Raw genomic sequence first — 21,640 nt, 5'->3', positions numbered from 1 at the left:
GAGAGGACAGTGGCTGCTGTCTGAGGACATTGACCGCACAGCAGAAATCTACTGAGCCCATCTGACAACCTCTGATGGCATCTTGGCACACTTCCAGCTCTGGCGGCCCTGGATTATGGCCCTGGACAATATATGCTCCACCCATCGACCCATACCACGTGACGCTCTTTTATGACCGCGAAATTACTGAGTGGTATGAATACCTGTTCCATGAATTCCTGGAGGGGAAGGTATGGAAGGTCTCTACCAGGGATATTTATGTTGGACCGCAGGGGGTAGCAGCCCTGGTCCACTTGGCGGAAGAACAAGAAAGCTGGTTCCAAATGGGTCACGAGTCTGTGCCTCATGTGTCTCTAGTGGTTCATTCTGGACACCAAGCAAAGGACTTCAGTCCCATGATACGCGTAGCGTCACGAGCAACTGATTGGCAACCTACACAGATTCCTGATGTCTCCTTCTCCCCAAGTACTAAAACCTATAGAATTTCAACATCTCACACAGATGATACTATATTGGAACATCATCCCATTCCAGGACACATGGCAGGGAACTGACAGATCATCCAGAGGTCGTTAAAGGCCTCTCACAGTTTCCTGACACATTGTGGTCACAGGGGCCTACTGATGTTGGCTTAACCACCTGCTCCCCTGTGACCTTTGAACTCAAATCTGACATTCCAATATGGCATCCGCAGTACCGACATTCACCACAGGTGGAGGAAGGCATTGCAGAGACTATTGCAGTCGGGTCCAACATCTTTAATGGCAGTGCAAAATAGAAATGCTTTGGACATGTTGCTGGGAGAAAAAGGGAGTGCTGTACTTTTATTCCTAATAACACAGCACCCGATGGCTCTGTGATCAGAGTTCTGGAAGGCCTGAAGACGCTGTCCACCACAATGCATGACCATTCAGGAGTTGACAACCCACTGGAAGCATGGATGACCTCTGTCTTTGGGCAAGGGAAAGGTTTTATTATGTCAATTATGATTTCTTTGTCTGTTTTCCCTGCTATATTAGCAACGTATGGGTGCTGTTGTGTGCCTTGTATCAGAGCTTTGTTCGTAAGACTCATCGACCGTGCTGATGAGTCTTACTCAGACACGGAGACCAGCCCCTAACACAAGGATTCCATATAGTGGAGTGGAGGAAGTCGTAAAATTCGGCAGGAATGGCGTAAGAAGAGATCAAAGGAAATTTCGGACAATATAAGACCTTAATGAGGGGAACCCTTGATCAGATAGCGACGTGGCATGACTCTTAACTGAAGCTCTGACAGAGAGCAGTGACGCATGCCAGGATTTTAAGACTTGAGGTAATGGCTTGATGGCTCGTGAAAGCTTATGTGAGTTTGTCTTTGAGTAGAAATTGAGAGGGGGTGCCTAGCTGGTTAATTTACTTTGGGTAAGGTAGTGATAACTAATGTGCCGATTTCTGAAATGAACAGAGGGTGGGGAGTTTCTGAAGGGCTGGTTAAACTGAGAGACTGATCAGAGGAGAACTGCACTTTGCAGAATGAGGGATGGAAAACATTCAATTCAATTTTATTTATATAGTGCCAAATCACAACAAAAGTTGCCTCAAGGCGCTTTATACATTAAAACTGGCATCCCATGACTAGCAGAGATAAACAGCAATGGAGGACCAGCAGAGCATGGAACTAGCAAATGATTTCCAGTTATTAAATGGTGTTAGGAGGCAGTTGCACAGAACTGAGCTTGCTAGCTGGCGCTGATGGGTGGGTGGAGCTACAAGGTATGCAGTAGCTTTTGCTGTTGGAGCTGCAATTTTTGCTTTTGCAAGTAAGAAGACTTTGGATTGACATTTAGATTTGTGTGGTTAAGAACCCTTGAAAGTTAGAATGCTGGTGAATGGAAGCAGTTGTAGCTGGTCCAGTCTGAATCCTTAATGGAAGGATATTCAGGAGACTTTACAGAAGCATGGGTACGTTGTGGCTTCTGGGTCCGGCGCTGGTGTCCGTTGGCTTTTCCGCTAACTCTCCCGGTCTGTGGCCTTGTTTCAAAGCAACTGCTATGAGCTTTGCTGGTTCGAGCCCCGGCTTGGACAGTCTCGGTCGTTGTGTCCTTGGGCAAGACACTTCACCCGTTGCCTACTGGTGGTGGTCAGAGGGCCCGGTGGCGCCAGTGTTCGGCAGCCTCGCCTCTGTCAGTGCGCCCCAGGGTGGCTGTGGCTACAATGTAGCTGCCATCACCAGTGTGTGAATGTGTGTGTGAATGGGTGGATGACTGGATATGTAAAGCGCTTTGGGGTCCTTAGGGACTAGTAAGGCGCTATATAAATACAGGCCATTTACCATTTACCATTTGCTGGTGGGTGATCTTGCTGAATTGCATGGATGTGGTTACTTCATAACTGGATTTAGCAGAGAGACGACTGGTTGGATAAACATAGCAGACCAGATTGTCGGCCAGTGAGAAAGCTGCTAGTAAGTTCATATGGTATTCAGTTTCTTGTGTAGCTCGTTGTCTGATGTGCTGACAGAAAAGAAGTGGTGGTGTGCGATACTGCATATTTTGGTGTCAAACCGATACCGATACTTTTAAATAAAAAAGGTTGACACTCAATGAATTGCTAATAAATGGCCTGGTAAATGGCCTGTATTTATATAGCGCTTTACTAGTCCCTAAGGACCCCAAAGCGCTTTACATATCCAGTCATCCACCCATTCACACACACATTCACACACTGGTGATGGCAAGCTACATTGTAGCCACAGCCACCCTGGGGCGCACTGACATATTTAATTTTATTATTAAATAGTGTTATTAAAGAGTTAAAACCCAGGACATAATTAGGACAAAGTTGTTGTTGGTGGTGATGTGTACAGCTGGCAGCGGGAGGGCTGCAGCCGTTGAATGTAATGTTACAGCAACCGTGTGATTTTTGTAAGAGTAAATGATGCTGCGAAGCATGAAAATGCCATTGGGTCTGCCGTGATGGTTTCGTTTAGTATTTCTTTCTAAAAATAAAAGTGCACCAAAACCAGTAAAACAATTAAAATGAGTACTGTTGAGAAACTATAATACAAAAATTACAATTAAAATTCTCAACAACAAAAACAACAGGTGAAAATATAATTATCATGTAAACAACTGAACAACCCCCATCTCTGGCGCTGTCCCAGGAGCGGCGAGTCCGGCGACTTGGCTGTTTCGTCTTTGCCGAAAGCACAGCATTGGAAACAAGAGCAGAACTTAAAGTAAAGAATCGATCTCACTAGGCCAGTATCGATCTGATACCAACACTGACTTAGTATCGATACAATCGATATTTGGATTGATTGTCCCACCACTAATGAGAAGGTGATTGCAAGAAAATGGAAGGATGGGTAAAATTATGTTACTCTTGTAAAATAAGCTGTGTTAAAGACTTTCTCCAAAGGTGTTCACACGAGAACGGACGAGAGCAAACTGTGTTCACATGAAAATGAGAATGAACAGCTCTAGAATTGGGGGATCATAGATAAGAACCAGAAGGAGCGTGTTTGGAGGTGTGGTCTCACTCCTGAAATTCAGATACTTTATCTCTAAATAAGGTTTCAAAGGAGACTTCATAATCATATTAACATAAAAAATTTCAAAAGCATCTTAAGCTAATTAAGCTATTTTAGGTGTTGAATGTGAAAGTCAGCATTCATTGCTGCACCACAAAATTTCCAGTGCTTACCATTTTCCTGTAACCCAGGACTGATGGAGCAGTCTTCATGTTCTTGAATCTCCACTTGTCTTTTCTCTTCACCATCCACTCGGTCTCCTTTGCTATATCTCACATGTGTTGCAACTTGAGTACCTGTGGACATTTTGGGAGAACTAAAAGCCTCAACCATCTGCTTCCGCCTCTGTCACGCAGCTGTTTCAAGAGATGAGCATGAAGGAAGTAGCAGCTAACCACAAACACAAACACACCCGCAAAACATATGCACTACTATTATGTATTTATAGACGCTCACTTACTCTCTGTCAGTTAAATATTGTAAGGATTATAGAATGTAATAAATTATTTATTTCTTATTTGGAAAGGCCTTGCCATTTTTCCTGACTTTAAGGCTTTGTGTACCACAGTCTCACAGATGTGATGATATGGTCTGTGATGTGCTGCAGCATGAGCATGTTTGCAGACTTCAGACTGGTCACTGAAAATGTCAGACTTGCTGTTGTTTTATAGATAAAAAGACACGGCTGCTGTTTTTATATTTGAGTCAAATGATGATTAGTGTCATGAATATCAATAATAAATAAAGCAAAATTGCTAAATGGTGTTTAAAAATGCTGTAGTTTCTTCTCTTTTGCTGTTATGTGATTTGAAACTTGCAGATACGTAACACAACAGACTAATGTGGCCTTATGAGCTACAAATAAACTTAATAACGTTTAATGCTTTTAATGTTACTGTCTCACATCTGATCAGAGACTTTGTGGCTTGAATGTGTCAAAGAGCTGATCACAGAAACCACTTCCTTCTTCATGAGGTACACAGCAACTAATTTCCTACTCAGCATTTGAAACTGAGTCGTTACAGACAGCAGGAATTGTGCAGTCAGCGGGTGTAGTTAGAAGTCTTTTGTTAAGTTCTGTTAAAGAAAAACATTTATTCACATTACTGCTTCCACTTTTGGTGGTAACCTGGTGTGAGCTAACTCCCCAGAGAGATGTCATAACGTTAATAAGATTGATTCCTGTTGGCAGAGTCTAATTCAGATTTTAGGTGTGCTGTGAATCAGATGACACAGGCTATTATGACATCAATAATGCACATCAGGTTGACTGCAATTCTTTGTATGGGAACGGCATACCATGCCCCCGCCACACACTGATGTACACTGGTAGTGTCAGACTCCACAACCACCACTAGAGGGTGCCCTGGAGGAGTTAAGTTGGTAGGGTGAGCCACTTGGTTGCACTGCATACCTTAATGCTGGAGCTGGCTGATGCTGAAGTTGGGATCTGGAGCCGATGATTGACATGAAGTAATGAAGGGCCTTCTGGAGAGTGCATCTGGATTTTGGTGGCTTTTCCAGGTAGGTATATTACTTGGAAATCACAGTTCTACAGTGTGAGATTATTATATTATCTTATGCCACGTTATGCCCCTAATTAAAGATTGTGAAATTATTATGTAGCTTTAGTTTGCATTATTCTCCTGACTTGAAGGAAAACGACTACATTTATTAAACTGATTTGTATTACATTAGACTGCTGATTTATGGTGAATGAATGATATTGTTTATGATGCATGATACTGCTGAGTTATAAGAAATACTATTTTCAGAGAATCATGGCCTTATTTGTCTGATTAGAAGAGAACAGAGCATACCGTAGAGGTTTTCTGCCCCATCTCATCAGGAGGAGATAAAACAGGAAGCCAAGGCCGTCACGTAGGCGCCGTAAGAGAGAAAGAATGTGAATGCTTAGTTTGGAGGGGGCTGAAGCTATAGGAATGTGAGAAACGCTCAGGCACTTCGAGATCTGGTGGACACCCTCCTGTCCACATCTCCCCTCCGGATGGTTAATGCTCAAAAGTGTTGCATGGAATAATGAGAATTGTATGGAATAAAGAGATTGTTGATTGAGCATTTATACACCGAGTGTTGTTCTTCCTTCAGCCCAAAGACCAAAGAGCTGAGATTTAACAACAGTCCAAAAAAATCACATCCCACTCAAAAAGTCCCTTCTGGATACAAAATACAGCTCCTTTGTGGGTTCTGGCAGTCTACTGCAAAATATCAATGTTAAGTATATTATACTTAACATGTGGTCTACTTGCTTGGCAGTAGACAACATCTCTTACCAAGCATCCATTCCTTGTATGCATGGTGGGGTAAGCCTCTTTAATGGTTTGCCTATAATCCACGCACAATTTAGGACTCTCTTCTTTTTTCATCATCACAATTGCCTGCATGGCTTGGTACAGAAGCAAGGGGAAGGAATATTAAGCTCAGGAGTAGGGATGGGTATCGAAACCTGGTTCTTGTTGAGAACCGGTTCCCACTGTTTCAATTCCTTGGAATTGTTTGGCATTTTTGCAAACGATTCCCTTATCGAGTCCAGTCGCCCCGAATGACGTCACCACGTTGCGGAGCGTCATTTACCTGGCAGGAAACATGGCGGCTCAAACGCTCAAAACTTTGGTTATACTTTACGAGAACAGATGACAACAGGGCAACTTGCAGTACTTGCAAAGTAGATATTTCATTTAAGGGAGGAAACACTACGAATATGCAAAAGCATTTGCTCACAAAACACGCGATGACCTTAAATGAATGTCGTGTTTTTAATTCCGCTCCGGACTCGTGAATCTCAACCAGCAGCAGCGGTAACGTTTGCACGTCCTCTCCTGTTAATGCGGCAGGTAAATAATCAACAACAGTGCATATTATGTTAGCGCGATCTGCCTTATTACAAACCTGCCATTACTGTGCATTTAGTGACCATGATGAGACAGACAGAGTCTGGCTCAGATGCTGCCAGTTCTCGCTGCAGTCTACCGGTAGCGTCTCCTTTCAGACCAGGATAGACGAATGTCACCGAGCAGTGACTCAGTTTGTGGTCAAAGGCTTGCACCCGTTTGCCACAGCAGATGATTTTCGGTAAGTGAATGTGTTTAATTGTAGGCAGGGACATTACTGGATATTCTTGTGTAATTGCTACAGAATAATTTATGTTATACTTTGTTATTGCTACAGAAGAATATTTATTTTATTATTTTACATTTATAATTTTTTTTCCTGGGGACCCTGTGACACCCCATTGAAGAGACGTAGGCTGGATCTCTTAAGATCTCACTGCTGGGTTTGTAAGGCCATGTTACCCCTAAAGTTCTACCTTGTTCAAAGAGAAGATAAAAAACAAAGTTTTAAGCTAATCAACCTTAGTGTTCTCCTTTTAAAAAAAAAAAAAAAAAGGATTGATAAAGAATCGAATCGTTAAACAGAATCGAAAATGGAATTGGAATCGTGAAAATCTTATCAATACCCATCCCTGCTCAGGAGCTACTGGAATGCTGGTGGATGAGGCTTTATTCCTGTCAAGACTTTGGCTTGGGCACTATCTGAAGTGCCCCAGCCAAAACACCTCACCTTAAGGAGACTTTCTGAGGCTGCACAACTCTGTGGGCCACCAGAACTTTGTCCTTCTTCACAAAGATCTTAGTGGAGCTCAGCAGCGCAGAACCAGAGTTTTGTGTAACTTTTCACCCAAGCGGTCAGCTCTTTGTGCACCTCTGTGACGCGGACTTCACCAATCATTTTGCTAGCAATTGCCATCATCTTCCAGTAACCACTCAAAACCAGTGAGGGAATATTCATTGTCAGATGTTCATACAGCAGTACTGACATTCTCACTGACTTGATCCTACATTGTCGCAATGATTGCCATAGGTCCAAAATTGCAGAAAAGTGAGCATCATGTAAATGGCCTGTATTTGTATAGCGCTTTACTTAGTCCCTAAGGACCCCAAAGTGCTTTACACTACAATCAGTCAACCATCCATTCACACACATACTGGTGATGGCAGCTACATTGTAGCCACAGCTGCCCCGGAGCGCACTGACAGAGGCGAGGCTGCCGGACACTGGCGCCACCGGGCTCTCTGACCACCACCAGTAGGCAAACATGGGGTTAGTATCTTGACCACGGATATTTGATATGCAGCCAGGAGGCAGCCTGGGATCAAACCACCGACCTTCCGGTGAGTAGGTGACCCGCTCTACTACCTGAGCTACCCCATGTGGTTAACATGTCCACAAATCCTCACTACTATATTATACAGGGACAACAACTGTGCTGTAGACTTTACCCTAACCCAAGGTTGTATAGTTTTGTTCTCCCATATCCACATCCACATCGAATAAAGATATGATACAGAGTGCAGACCTGCTTCTCACTCTCTGTGGTGCTGAAAATTTGAAAGATTTTAAACAATAACTATAGCTCCAGCTTCTTAAATGTCAAAATGCTCCTTTTCCTTTCACATGTATCTTTGAACATTTCACACAAACATTAAATCAAACTGTCACCACAGGGGGGCAGCATGGAGCCAGAGAGTGTTAGTGTAGCTGTTCACCCCTATAGTAAGAAACAAGAAGACTGATGAAGGAAAAGCTTCTTCCACTGGTGCAACACACAGGTTTGTATGAAGTGATTGTTGCTGTTTGTTGTAAAAGAACAACACACTTGTGGTCTGACCTAACTCTGTAGTGCAACAACAACTATACAAATGTGAGCTCAGTGCAGACTAGATGCTGACTCACTGCAGCCTCTTGTGGAATAAAGTGGTATTACATGAGAGTACAGGCTGGTTAGAAAATGCAAAATTTAATTAATAGATAAACAGTATATGTCCTGTACATTATGTTTGAGTTGTTGTTGTTATTTTTAGCAGTTTTGTTAGTGCACATTATACATGTAATATTGTGTTTGGTGTAAAAAACAAGACTCAGAGACAGCAGAAAGGCCATTTAAACCAGTTAAAGTCCAGGAGACGGCGGGAAATTGACAGATTAGTGAAAGAGAGAAGACAACTGAGGAAACAGTGGAGAAGGGCCAATGAGACAGAAAGGGAGGGACTTACTGCCCTGCAGGAGGAAATAAAGCAACAACTTAGTAAGCTGCGAAGAGCAGAACACCTCAGACGACAACATAAGAAGAAAGAACGGACAAGGACCCTTTTCTGAAGCAGCCCATACTACTTTGTTAAGGGAATTTTTTTTCAAAGAGAAGAGCTGGTGCCTCTTGCCCATAAAAGACCTGGAAGATCATCTGAGGAAAACTTACTCGGAGGAGTAACTTGGAAGAAGAACGCTGCAGCCACAGACGAGCCCCTCTTCATCACTGTGGTCAGCCACACCTCACCTGTCTCCCTCTTGGCACTGTGGACTGAAGAAGATGAGCCTGCCGCTGTATCCTCCTCTACCTATTCAAGGCTTCTAATATTAGATCAGAATATATATCATTCTTAAACATTTTCTTCTTGCTTTAGAAATGAGACATTTGTGGATTGCTAGTACACAATAATCTAGAAAACAAAAGGAAAAACATTAAAATTCAGAGTACAAAAATAGATCCATATTTAGAAATGATCCATCAGAATGAAGTCAGGAAATAAAGCACACAGCAGATCAAAAACATGAATAACAGGAGTCCTTTAATACATTTAGCTCTGACAATGTCAGGTTAAAGTTGGACAACTAAAATACATTGAGAGAAAGAACCTGGTTACATTCAGCTACATAAACTCTGTTTCCTGGAGTCAACAATTCAACATCCCATTTAGCCCCAACTTCTCTATCCTTACTTTACAAATGCAGCATAAAAGAGAATTGATAAGTTATTCGCACATTTGAAAATTGTTAAATCTGCTTTTCTTCTTCATTTCAATCTCCTGTCAAAATTCCCCATTTGTAGCTAAAAGTAAGAAGCAGCTACTTTCAGCTGTTTGAGAGAAACTGAAGAAGACATTTACTGAAGTTTTAGGACCAACAGGCTGATGAACAAACCAAGTAAAGCAAAGTAAAGACAAGCTGCACTTTGACTTTTATTAGAACAATTTGCTGGAACTACAGAGTAATGAAGTACTTCAAGGTTTTGTGTGGATGACTTCCAACCTTACTGTACAGCACAGAGCACAGAGGGACAATATATGTAATCAATATATGATGCAGAATGAACAAGTAAAGACTGTAAGCTGAGTCTGAGGCTCATGCAGGACATTTCATAGTGAGGTGTCTTTGGTTGGATTATTCAAACATTTACATCAAAGCACCAAACTCATTTCTCACAGATGAAGGTCTTCGAGCTGTAACCAACATAATGTTCAACTGCCTGTTTCAAGTTCCCTTTATCATCACAGCAGACTCCATAGGAATCATAACTCGTACTCTGCTGTGCTGGTGCCCACAACCTGTCAGAGAAATAAAATATGATATTAAGCTGGACTAAACTTTTTTCAATCCTGATTCCTTCAAACTGACTTGTTGTAACTGAACGTCATCACAGACTGCAGATGAAGAGAGTTCAAGCACAGCTGTTCATTCAAAGGAGGATTTCTGCTTTTCTTTACATTCAGTTTGTGGGGCTGTTGGAAAATAGCTCAGCTCATGTATTGCTGATCTATCTTCCAAAACATCCATGTTTCACTTCTAAATAATAACTCTGGAATAGAAACAAACTAATGTCTCACGTTTGTGTCAGCGCTGATCCGTCCACCCATTCCCATTTATATCCTCCTGATGTCTGTTTGCCTGTCAGACCAGTCCAGGACTCTCCTCTCATGTTCAGTTCATTGATAAATATCTATTTGGGAAGAGACACAAATATTTGCTCCAGTCATAATTCAGCACTTCTGTTGTAGTGACATCATCTTGTGAATATGTCAGAAGGAAGAATAAATGTGATGAAATTTTTCAGTTCTTCCATTGTGCAGAAATCAAAAATACCCAAAGAATTTCCCCACTCACACGCTTTTGCTCGCCCAATCTGGAACTTTTGATCATTAAATGTCGCCCTTTCTATCTCCCTCGGGAATTCCCTGTGGTCATTGCCTGCGCGTTTTATATTCCTCATCACGCAGACACGGACTCTCACACAACAACAAGCACTTCACCAGGATGCTGTGTACATCAACTCACATCAACTGCCCTACCAGGGACAGTAGGACATTAGATCACTGCTACACTCCGTTCAAGGACTTCTACAAAGCTCAGCCTCTGCCGGCATTTGGAAAATCAGACCATGCCCCCATCTTCCTTATGCCTTTTTACAAACAAAGGCTAAAGCAGCAAGCACCAATCAGGGGGGAGTTCGCACACTGGACAGACCACTCAGTGGCCATGCTGCAGGACGCTCTGGATGACGCTCTGGATGACGCAGACTGGGACATGTTTCATCAACATGTTTACAGAAGCGGTTTTGGGATCTATCATTCAAACATTTCCCAACCAGAAGCCGTGGGTGGATAAAAACATCTGCGATCACGCACCGCTGCCTACAAAGACAGGCTCGTCTCCGGTAATATGCAATACAAGCTGTGTCTTAAAACATGAGCAGCGCGATCAGAAAGGCAGAGCAGAGCTACAGGAAACTAGAGTCACAGCTACACCAGAGACTGCAGACAATAATGGACTATAAACAACCAGCTTCTTCAATGATGACTTGTTGATGTCTCTTAATATGTTTCTTATTAATTATATTGCTTTTTTAAGATATTCTATATGTAATTTAAACTGTTTTCTCTTTGTTTTCTATTTGTAGCACTTTGGCCAACATTGTTGGATGTAAAGCGCTGCTATAAATAAAGATGCTATGCTATGATGAATGCCGATGTTTCACTGGCTGTTGAGCTGAACACATTTTATGCACGCTTCGACGCTGCAGCAATTAAAACAACAAATTGCGTGCGCACAGAGTGCGCCAGTGAAGATAAGGCTTTCATCATCACTACAAAGCAGATGATGAGATCATCAGTGGCACACCAGTGGAGAGAGTGGATAGCTTCCGGTACCTGGGTGTCCACATCACTTGGGACCCGTCATCGTCCTGTCACATTAACACTCTGGTGTTAATGCCAGCATCTGTTTTTCCCCAGAAGACTTAGAGACTTCCATCTGCCACTGAAGGTGCTCAAGAACTTTTACTCCTGCACCATCGAGAGCGTCCTGACGGCAAACATCTGCACCTGGTTTGGGAACAGCACCAAGCAGGACAGACGAGATCTGCAAAGAGTGGTGCGCTCAGCCGAACACATCATTCAATCAGAGCTTCCTGACCTGCTGTCCATCTACACCAAGCGGGGAAAGACCAAAGCCAGGAAGATTATGATGGACCTCTCCCATCCCAACAATGGACTCTTTGAGTTGAGGTCTAAGAAGCACTTCTGCTCCCGTAAGGCCAAAACAGAGAGAATGAAGAAGAGCTTCTTCTCCCAGGCTATTCGGGCCCTGAACCAGGTGTAGGACTGGACTCTCTCACACACAATACATCACCACAGCACTCTGTTTATTTGCACACTTCTTATAATTTATTTTTTATTTTTATTCATAATTTCTTTCGTAAATCATTATTTGCACATTCTTTTACTGTGAATTCCTAACTTAAAATCTTTAAATTTTGTAGTAATCTGTAAATCTGACTGTCAATTCTTGTTGTCATTTAATGGTCGGGCATTGCACAGCAATAAGCATTTCACCACATGCCGTACTGTGTATGGTTGTGTGTGTGACAAATTAAATTTGAATTTGAAGCTCAGTTACTGTTGCAGTGGGATCACTGTTAATATTATATTTTATTTGGTTTGTTTAAATAAGAAACTTAGCCAGGATTATGAGGATTGCTTTTATTTTGGAACATTTCTGTGTAATTTAAATTTTTGCTTCAAAATTGTGTAAAAACTTTGCATTTGAATGTGAATGTCTCTAACATAAAAGGAGAACCAAAGAAATCCATCAGAGTGGAGACAGGAAGCAGGTCACAGACTGACAGCAGGTCAAAGACACAAGTAACAGATGACTGTCAACTCCATCAAAGATCACACAGACATGAACAAACACACCCACCTGTTCCTCTTTGCTGTTTATCATCACCAGATCAGCTCCTTTATCCTGACAGGCTCTCCTGCTCTCTTGCCAGTGCTTTGCCTCAGTGGATTTAAAGTAACAGCTGCTTCCAAATCTCGTCCATCGATCGGGACACTTCTCTTAAAGTCAAACACGTTTTAAAGGCGGTATTTATTTACTGCTCATAGTTTTTGTTGTGTAATAAAGATTTTTAGTTTTTAACAGCTTGTTACCTTTGATCTTCTCCTTTAGCAACTTGATTTCTTGCTGTAGTTGAATTATTTTTGCTGCATGTTGAGAACAAACATAATTATAATAAAATAAAAATAAAACAGGAATAAAAAAGGAAAAATGACTGCAAAGTTAGTTCATGAATATTTATTTATATTTGTTTTGAAATATTTCTTACTTGAACAATTAGCCTGGAGATGCTCTTTTTCCAAAGTGACTAAAATATCTGGTTACAAACAAAACAGGAAAAGTTTAAAGCATTTTATCAATGAAGTTTTTATTATTCCCATCACATGAATGGAACTAACACATGCTGAGCTGCATGCTGCTCAATGCACCAAGTGAACTAACTAGTCGCACAATGATAGACATCACTGTCTAACATAGTGTGGCTGCACCTGCATCAGTCTGCAGCAGATGCTGCTGCCTGTCTGCTTTGTTGAGATAATCACAGAATCACCGTGTTGAGTGAAGAGTTTGAAGGAACAACAAGAACATTCACTCCACCTCCACAATCATGCACACATACAGACTATTAAAACCATTAAGAGGCTTAAAAAGAAATAAAGGAATGTTAAAATGGATTTAAAACTGAACGGTGAACCAGTGAAGGTACACTAAAACCATGGTTATGTGCTCTTGTTCTTGTTAAAATCATGCAGCATTGTCTCTAGGTGGCATCTAGACAGGATGGCTTAATCTTTACAGCCGTCTTAACCACAGCATTGACATGCCAGTCAGGTTTTAGGCTGCTTTCCATTTTCACAACTAAATTGGTGATTCTGGATTTTTCCTGTGGGGCCAAAGAGGAAAGGTCAAAGGCAGGGATACACAGCTGGAGGCACTGGATTTAAAAAGCATGACCGCTGCCTTTTTTTCATTAAAATTAAGAAAATTCAGTGCCATCCACCCCCTGATGTCATTGAGATAATCAAGGAGAGGCTGAAGAGAACCACTGTGTTTGAAAGGGAAATAGACTTGACAGGCATTAGCATATAAATGAAACACAATGCTTTCTAAAACTAGCACCAAGTGGCAGCAAATACAGAGAGAACAGTAGAGGACAATGAATGGAACCCCGAGGAACCCCCAGGGAAGGGCAGCGGAACCAGAGGTAAGATCGTCCATCATGACACAGAAACTCCTGTCATAGAGGTCAGACCTAAACCATTGCAGAACTGAACCCACTGCTCCAGTCTGGAGATGAGAATGTTATGGTCATCAGCTGTAAATTTAAAAGACAAGGAAAACTCTGTTCCCAGAAAACATTGCTAAAAATATGTTATTAAAAACCCTTAAAAGAGCAGATTCAGTGCTGTGGTTTGTTTTAAATCCAAAGTGGAACTCTTCCAAAATTTTACATTCATCCAGGAAGGCCTTCAGTTGGGTGTAAACAATCTTTCCCAAGACTTTGGGGAAAAAAAGCCAAAGTTAGACAAAGCAGAAGGGTCAATGTCAGGTTTCTTCAACACGGGTTGCACCACAGCATGTTTAAAATGGCTGGAGGTCAAATTACCATTAATGACATTAAGGATAAAAAGACCAACAGTAGTAACAACCTTAAGAAGATGTGAAGGAACGACATCACAGTTGGTTTCATACTGGTAACCAGTTTCTCAAGAGAGGAAAGGGAAATAAGCTCTAAGTGATCAAAGACAGCCAGGCAGGGGAGCAAGATGGACCGATGATGGGAGGCAAGAGAAATACAAGCTCCGGTGTTAACAAAATTATCAGAGTTCTCTGTAAGCTTTCAGAGGGACGTGGGCATTAAAAGCAGTGTTAATGTATTATAAAGGACAAGGGGGTTGTGAGCGTTAGCAGCAATGATGTCGGAAAAATGTTTTGCTCTTGCAGTTTCCACAGCTCTTTGAAAACAACACCAGCTCTCAGTCTCAGAAGAGACTTGCAGTTTGTCCATCTTCAACTTTCATTTCTCCTGCACTCCCATCTGATGGCACGGGTATGATCACTTAACCAAGGGTCTGATCTGGGCTTTGATCGCCTGGTTTTAATTGGAGCCACAGAATTTACAACAGTATTATAGCATACGGCACAAGGAATTAAATTACAGGGAAAGCTCCTCAGTGCTGGAAGACACAGAGGGCTGCAAGTCTAAATTATTAAAAACAGTGGAGACATGAGCAGCCGTTGAAGAGTAAAAACATGTCAGCACCGAGCAAGAGCAAAGAGTTTGAATAAATTAGAAATGGGTAAACCTTAAGATAAAGCAAGATCCAGTGTGTGGGTACATTCATGGGTCGGGCCGTTCACCAACTGAGTGAGGCCAAAGGAGTCCAATAAGTCTAAGAAGTCTTTTACCAGAGGCTTTCCAGAGTAGCACATGTGAATTTTAACTCCGCCTAACAATTAAAACTTGCTCATATTTTGACATAATTTCATCCAAGAAGTCTGAAAATTCCCACAAAAAATCTTTGTTGTATACTTTGGTGACCAATAGATCGCTGTGCACAGCAGCGGACGGAAGAGGCTCAACTCGTAAAAGGCTCGGTTCAAAGCTGCAGAAAACAGTCGGCAAAACTCCTCCATGACCCAAGGACCTCAGAGTATTAAAGTATGAGTGACAGTGGGGTAATAATTCTGAAAAAACACTGGACTCACCCGGAGAGGTCTGTGTTTAAGTAACGCTGAGAAGGTCCAAACTCTGGGACATGAAACATTCCTTAAGGATAAAAGTTTTATTCACGATGGACCTTAAATTCACCAGACCTATTCTAATGGGCACCACGTCTGTAGAAGCAGCAGTGGGAGAAGTAGGTGAAATCTGTGCATGATGCCACAGATACCCAAGGTTGACACCAGGTGAAGGGGACCGGGTCCAACAGGGTCCAGGGAACACCAAGATGTAAAAAGTCTAGGACCCTCACCAGCAGCTCGCCACGACATCAGTGGCGCCTTCTCCAGCGAGATGGTTGTGGTTCTTGGCAAAGGTAAGCTGGTACTCCAGCCAAGAGCAGGGGTAAGAAATCAAGTCTTTCTTGATGGCAGTGCAGAAATTTTGCGGTAGACGGATGAAGGGAGGAGAGAGCTTGGCAATCATAGATTACTAATAAGCTGACATGATGAAAGATGCACAGGACTAACAACAGAGAGAGCAGTAGATAACTCGTCACACACACTGGGCCATCTCTTAACCGCTCAATCAATCAGTGCATTCAATGCTAAGTAAGAGACTCATGAAATACTAGAAGCTCAGTCAGCAAAACAAACTTGTTGGTCAGGCTGTACCACACAGCAGCTCATATTACTGATCAGAGAATTCTATTTAAAATGCATTTAAATAGAATCCACTAAAAGCCATTTATCAGTCAAACCAAGATGGCGGCGCGCACAGACGCAGCGGCCCGGAGCTCCTACACTTTTGCACTTTTGGTGGTACTGTGTATTATTTCACACAGTCTGGGGTTACTTCAATACAACAGAGATGATCTACTACAACTAAGCCGTGGAGATCTTCAACTAACATCCGAGTATCTCATCCCCCTGGAGATCGTTAAGCAACCCCCGGGGCTACCCGCAACAGCAAGCCGCAGGAGGAGACGTTGCGAGCGGAGGCAGAAGAGAGGCAAGCGGGGAGGCCTGTGGGCACGGCTAAAGACTAGTCCGTTTAAACCACCACTCCCGATCATATTCCTCTCCAACGCCCGTTCAATCCGTTACAAACTGGATGAAATACGACTGCAGATCGCCACTCGACGGACTTTTAATAACTGTTCGTGCATGATTTTCACTGAAACCTGGCTGGACAGCGCCATTCCCGATGCGGCTATCGATCTAGCAGGCCGCACCGCCTATCGAGCCGACAGGTCTGCGGACTCGGGTAAGAAGACTGGCGGGGGGCTGTGCATCTATATTAACAACCTTTGGTGCACGAACGTCACGGTAACGGAAAAACTGTGCAGTACAGAGGTAGAACTGTTGGTGTTAAAGTGCCGTCCATTCTATCTCCCTCGGGAATTTTCTGCCGTTTACATCTGCGCTGTTTACATTCCACCAGATGCTAATGCTAAGCTAGCGTTAGCACAATTGAGCAGCAGCATCAATAACAGCCTGGTAGCACACCCGGACAGTGTCTTTATTGCGGCTGGGGATTTTAACCACGCGGACCTGAAATCTGTACTTCACAATTTCCACCGTAATGTGAAGTGTGCTACCAGAGGAGATAGAACGTTGGACCAGGTGTACACCAACATGGCGAATGCGTACAGAGCCCAGGCTTATCCCCACCTGGGTCTGTCAGACCATCTCTCCCTTCTGCTACACCCAATATACACACAAAAGATCAAGAGCACTGGGATTACAACCAAAACCGTGAGAACATGGCCGCAGGATGCTATTCCGATGCTTCAGGACTGTTTCCACTGCACAGACTGGGATGTATTCAAGGTGCAGGACACTGACAATCGTGTCGCATTGGACAGTTACACCTCCACTGTCTTGGACTACATCTGTTTCTGTGTGGACAATGTAACAACTTGGAAACGATTCCGTGTGTTCCCTAATAATCCACCCTGGATGACACACGGAGTTCAACAACTTATTCGAACAAGGAACAACGCTTTCAAATCCGGGGACTAGGAGGCATACAGTGCTGCCAGGGCCAACCTGAGAAGAGGCATCAAGACTGCCAAGCAGCAGCACAGGAGGCGTATCGAGGCCAGGTTTGAGAACAACACAAACCCAAGGCAGGTCTGGGAGGGCATCAGGGCTATCACGGACTACAAAAGAAGAACACCATCACCCTCAGCCGACAGTTCTACTCTGGCTGAGGATCTAAATCTCTTTTATGCCCGTTTTGACAGGGAGAACACCGACCCTGTCCTGTCCCCTCTCCCCTCAACCGACCCTGCTCCGGTCCTGAGCACTCATGAGCTGAGGCGTGTGTTCCGGAGCATTAACACCAGGAAGGCGGCCGGGCCGGATGGAGTGCTGGGCCGGGTGCTAAAAGACTGTGCTGCGGACCTGGCGGACGTCTTCACCTCTATATATAACACCTCGTTGTCCTGTTCACTGGTACCATCCTGTTTCAAAGCAGCAACCATCGTTCCCATCCCAAAACAGTCAAATGTCACATGTCTGAACGATTTCAGACCTGTGGCACTCACCCCCATTCCCGCCAAATGCCTGGAGAGACTGGTCATTAAACACATCAGAGCTGCTTTTCCACCATCCCTGGACTCGCACCAGTTTGCATACAGGGAGAACCGGTCAACCGAGGATGCGATCGCCACAGTGCTGCACACATTACTGAAGCACTTGGAACACAGGAACACCTATGCACGGCTCCTCTTTGTAGACTACAGCTCGGCTTTTAATACCATCCGGCCATACAAACTCCGTCCCAAACTCCACCAACTGGGACTTAACTCCTCTCTGTGCAACTGGATTGTGGACTTCCTCACTAACCGTAGACAGAGTGTCAGAGTGGGTAAGAACACCTCTTCCACCCTTGTGGTCAACACCGGTGCCCCTCAGGGGTGTGTTCTGAGCCCTCTGCTATACACTCTCTTCACCCATGACTGTATTTCCTCCTGCGCGTCCAATCTCATTGTTAAGTTTGCAGATGACACTACAGTGCTCGGACTTATATCCAACAATGATGAGACAAACTATAGGACAGAGGTGCAACAACTAGAGTCATGGTGCCACGACAATAACTTGGTCTTAAACACCAAAAAGACCAAGGAGATCATTGTAGATTTCCGGAAGAGGGGTCATAACAACCATCTGCCTCTCTTCATTGGCAGTGAGGCGGTGGAGAGGGTGAGCAGTTTTAAATTCTTGGGGGTAACTGTGACCGAGGACCTGTCCTGGGGCAACCATATCACCTCAGTTGTACGGAAGGCCCAACAGCGCCTCTACTACCTGAGGAGACTGCGGAGCGCACACATTCCCAGATCTCTGATGTTGAACTTCTACAACTGTGCCATCAGCAGCGTTCTGACGTATGGATTTCTAGTGTGGTTCCCCAGCTGCACCAAGGCCGATCAGCAAGCACTCCAGCGGGTGGTGAAAGAAGCTGGCAGAATTATTGGAACAAGTCTGCCAGAGATCAGTAATATCTTCCCCACTCGCTGTCTGAGGAGGGTGCACAGTATCCTGCGGGACCAACATCACCCTGCGCGCCACCTTTTCCATCTGCTGCCCTCAGGGAGAAGGTACAGGTCTATACAGGCCAGAACATCCAGACTGGCCAACAGCCTGTATCCACAGGCTGTGAGGCTCCTGAACTCTCTGCCCCCCTCTCACGGACAATAACCATATCCAACTTCTTAATAGCAATGAACTGGTCTGCATTGGTGCATCATATCTTTATTCTCTTCCCCCTCCTGCCCCCCCCCCCCCTCTTTCTTAAATAGATAACTATCATATCTGATATCATATCTCACAGTACAATAATATTGAATGGGTTGCATTGTTGTATTTTGTCATGTTTCTCAGGTCTTTGTCTGAATTTCTACGAACATTATTGCTAAGGATTGTCTTATTGCATTGGAGTCACACTGGGTTAAATATGTACACTTGGGTTTTAAGGGGTATTTATTATTTTCTTCTTTTTTTGGGTTGTATGGAAGCCCCAAACGCAATTTCATTGTTCTTGACAATGACAATAAATAAATAAATACTAAATACTAAATACTAAGAGGGAAACTAATCTCAGAGACCAAAACTCATTTTGTCCTGAATGGAAACATGCTTTTAATGCTGGAAAGGTGCTCATCATAACATGGTAGTCTGTGGGGACTGACTCGCTTTCAGAATCAGCCTTTAGTGGTCATTAAAGGAACTGCAGTTTTTGGATCTGTGCTGGCTTTCTGTTTCTTATCTGTTTCAGACAGGAAATGGCTTTGAGGAAGTGACAGCATGCAAAGAAACACAGGCCTATAAATGAATGTGATTAATATGAGTGATAACCTCCAGTGTGCTGAACGCTAGACGGAGAATTCCCTTTTCTTTATATTTGTAAAGCCCATTAGACTATCAAACAATTTGCGAGGCAAGAATAAATTATTTTTCATTGTTCAACCAAAGAGGAGCTCTTAAAGAGAGAGAGGAAAAACACATTCACACCTCACTCTCACGGTGCATACAAACCAGGAAATGCTTTTTAAAGGGCAACACTGTTTTGCCTTATAGAGAAACTGTGTCATAGCTTTCATCACATATGCCTTAAATAAAGTTACATTTGGGATCAGCATTGATTACTTTACTAATGAAGGCTGAAAACTTTCCTTTTCATTCTTCTTCTTGCAGACCTTTCTATTTAAAAACAATAAAAAGAAAAGAAAACAATAATAAATAAACAATAAAACACTACTGGTCATATTTGACCAGTAGTGTCAAATATCACCCATTTCCCGTGTAGAGGGGGAACAGGTGACTGTTTCTAACTAAAATATGAATAAGAATAGGAGCCAAACAAAAGCAAGTCTACATCAACATCTAATCTGTAAAATATTACATCCACCAGGCTATATTTTAATAAAATTACTCACATCGTGTGGTGATTCCAGACAGAATCAAAAGATACAGCAGCCCAAGATTCACTTCAAAAGCTCTGAACCATCTTCTTTTCACAGCTAAAAGCTTCATCTGGATGTTTAATTCTACAGAGACAAAATTGAGATTTAATTATTGTATTATTTTAATTAATACGTCGTAATCAGACTGCACTCATCTTGAGAATGAGTTGAACAAGTTCATCATGTTAGTCTCATATTTACAGGAGAATGTTTAACATATAGAAAACAGAGAAACAGTGTTTGAGAAGGAGAAATATTTCTAGGTGATTCTTAGAGCATGTGGGCCAGAAAAAGGCCAGTATATCTGTCAGTATGGTCGAAAATAAGCTTAAAAATACAATTAGCTCTGTAGACATGAAGACCACTCTCGAGTTGTTTCCTGTGGTTTCACTTGCACCACACAGTGTCTAAGAAGACTTCCTTGTTTTTAATATTTCTACCTTTGCCTCGGATCTGTCAGATAAGAGTCTTGTGGAACTTCCCTCCTTTTCTGTAATTTTTTGACGACTGAACAGTTTTTAAACATATTAAACCAACTTAAATTCCCTCATATTCAGTTTTATTTATATAGCGCAGAATCGCAACAACAGTTGGCTCAAGGCACTTTGTTTTGTGAGGTCAAGACCTTGCAATAGTACAATAGTTTATTTATTTCCTGCTTACCAGCTGCCTGCAGCCCAACATCAGGATGTTGTTCTCCATCATCTAGCATCTCAACCTCACTGTGCTCTTGCTCTCGTCCATCACTGTCGATCCTTCTGCTGTATTTCACTCTAAAATCGGCTGCAGTCTGACTGTCTGCAGACATCTTGGTGGGTGAAAGTATTTGAGCAGCTTTCACTGTCTGTTTCTGTCAGTCAGGCAGGTTTTAATCATCAGCATCAAACAGGAAGTAGCAGCAGACCAAACCACAAACAAAGAGAGGCTAACTTCATTGGTACTTTACAATGTGGTTCGCAGACCTTTGAGTGAGAGCACATGTCATATTAAAAAAAACCAACTTTTTCTGTCATTTTTACTGGCTGTTGCAACACGGAACTTTGAAACTAACAGAAATACATACATGTACAAACAAGAATACCTTTGTCTTGAATTAGTACATACTGTGAATAGACAGAAGCACACCAATTTCAGAGTTTTTCCAACACGGGAACACCTCACATGTCTAACAGAGCTTCAGTGAGACAAAGGAGATTCTTTCAGCTAGTGGCCAACTGAAGAATGCCCTCAACTCATTTTAAATCTGTGTTTCATGCCATTGGTGTTTACTTCCTCATGCAGTTTGAAAAATTTCACTTTCT

At 42.8% G+C, this 21,640-nt stretch overlaps 1 protein-coding gene across 1 annotated transcript; it reads right to left on the bottom strand.

The window, feature by feature from the left end:
- Nucleotides 1–10,192: 10,192 nt before the first annotated feature.
- Nucleotides 10,193–21,147, bottom strand: LOC146609114 (CD209 antigen-like protein C). The gene is made up of 6 exons (XM_085346950.1): nucleotides 21,003–21,147; nucleotides 20,313–20,423; nucleotides 12,940–13,024; nucleotides 12,801–12,883; nucleotides 12,568–12,707; nucleotides 10,193–10,309 (listed from the first exon to the last, which is right to left on the bottom strand). The coding sequence occupies exons 1-6, from the start codon at nucleotides 21,145–21,147 to the stop codon at nucleotides 10,193–10,195; spliced, it is 681 nt and encodes a 226-aa protein (XP_085203076.1).
- Nucleotides 21,148–21,640: the final 493 nt, after the last annotated feature.

This window comes from Diplotaxodon limnothrissa, linkage group LG22, assembly GCF_057381915.1.
Source record: "Diplotaxodon limnothrissa isolate DT_005_m linkage group LG22, D_limnothrissa_male_GT1.1, whole genome shotgun sequence".
NCBI lineage: Eukaryota > Metazoa > Chordata > Actinopteri > Cichliformes > Cichlidae > Diplotaxodon > Diplotaxodon limnothrissa.
Note: the sequence above shows the minus strand (reverse complement) of the source record. Positions and strands in the feature narration are given on the sequence as shown.

Excerpts from the sequence above, each read along its gene's own strand:
- LOC146609114 (XM_085346950.1), bottom strand. The coding sequence starts at position 21,147 with ATGTCTGCAGACAGTCAGACTGCAGCCGATTTTAGAGTGAAATACAGC. Across the intron at positions 20,424-21,002 it reads TGTTGGGCTGCAGGCAGCTG|AATTAAACATCCAGATGAAG; the intron begins GTAAGCAGGAAA and ends TTGTCTCTGTAG. Across the intron at positions 12,884-12,939 it reads ACAAATATAAATAAATATTC|TTATAATTATGTTTGTTCTC; the intron begins ATGAACTAACTT and ends ATTTTTATTTTA.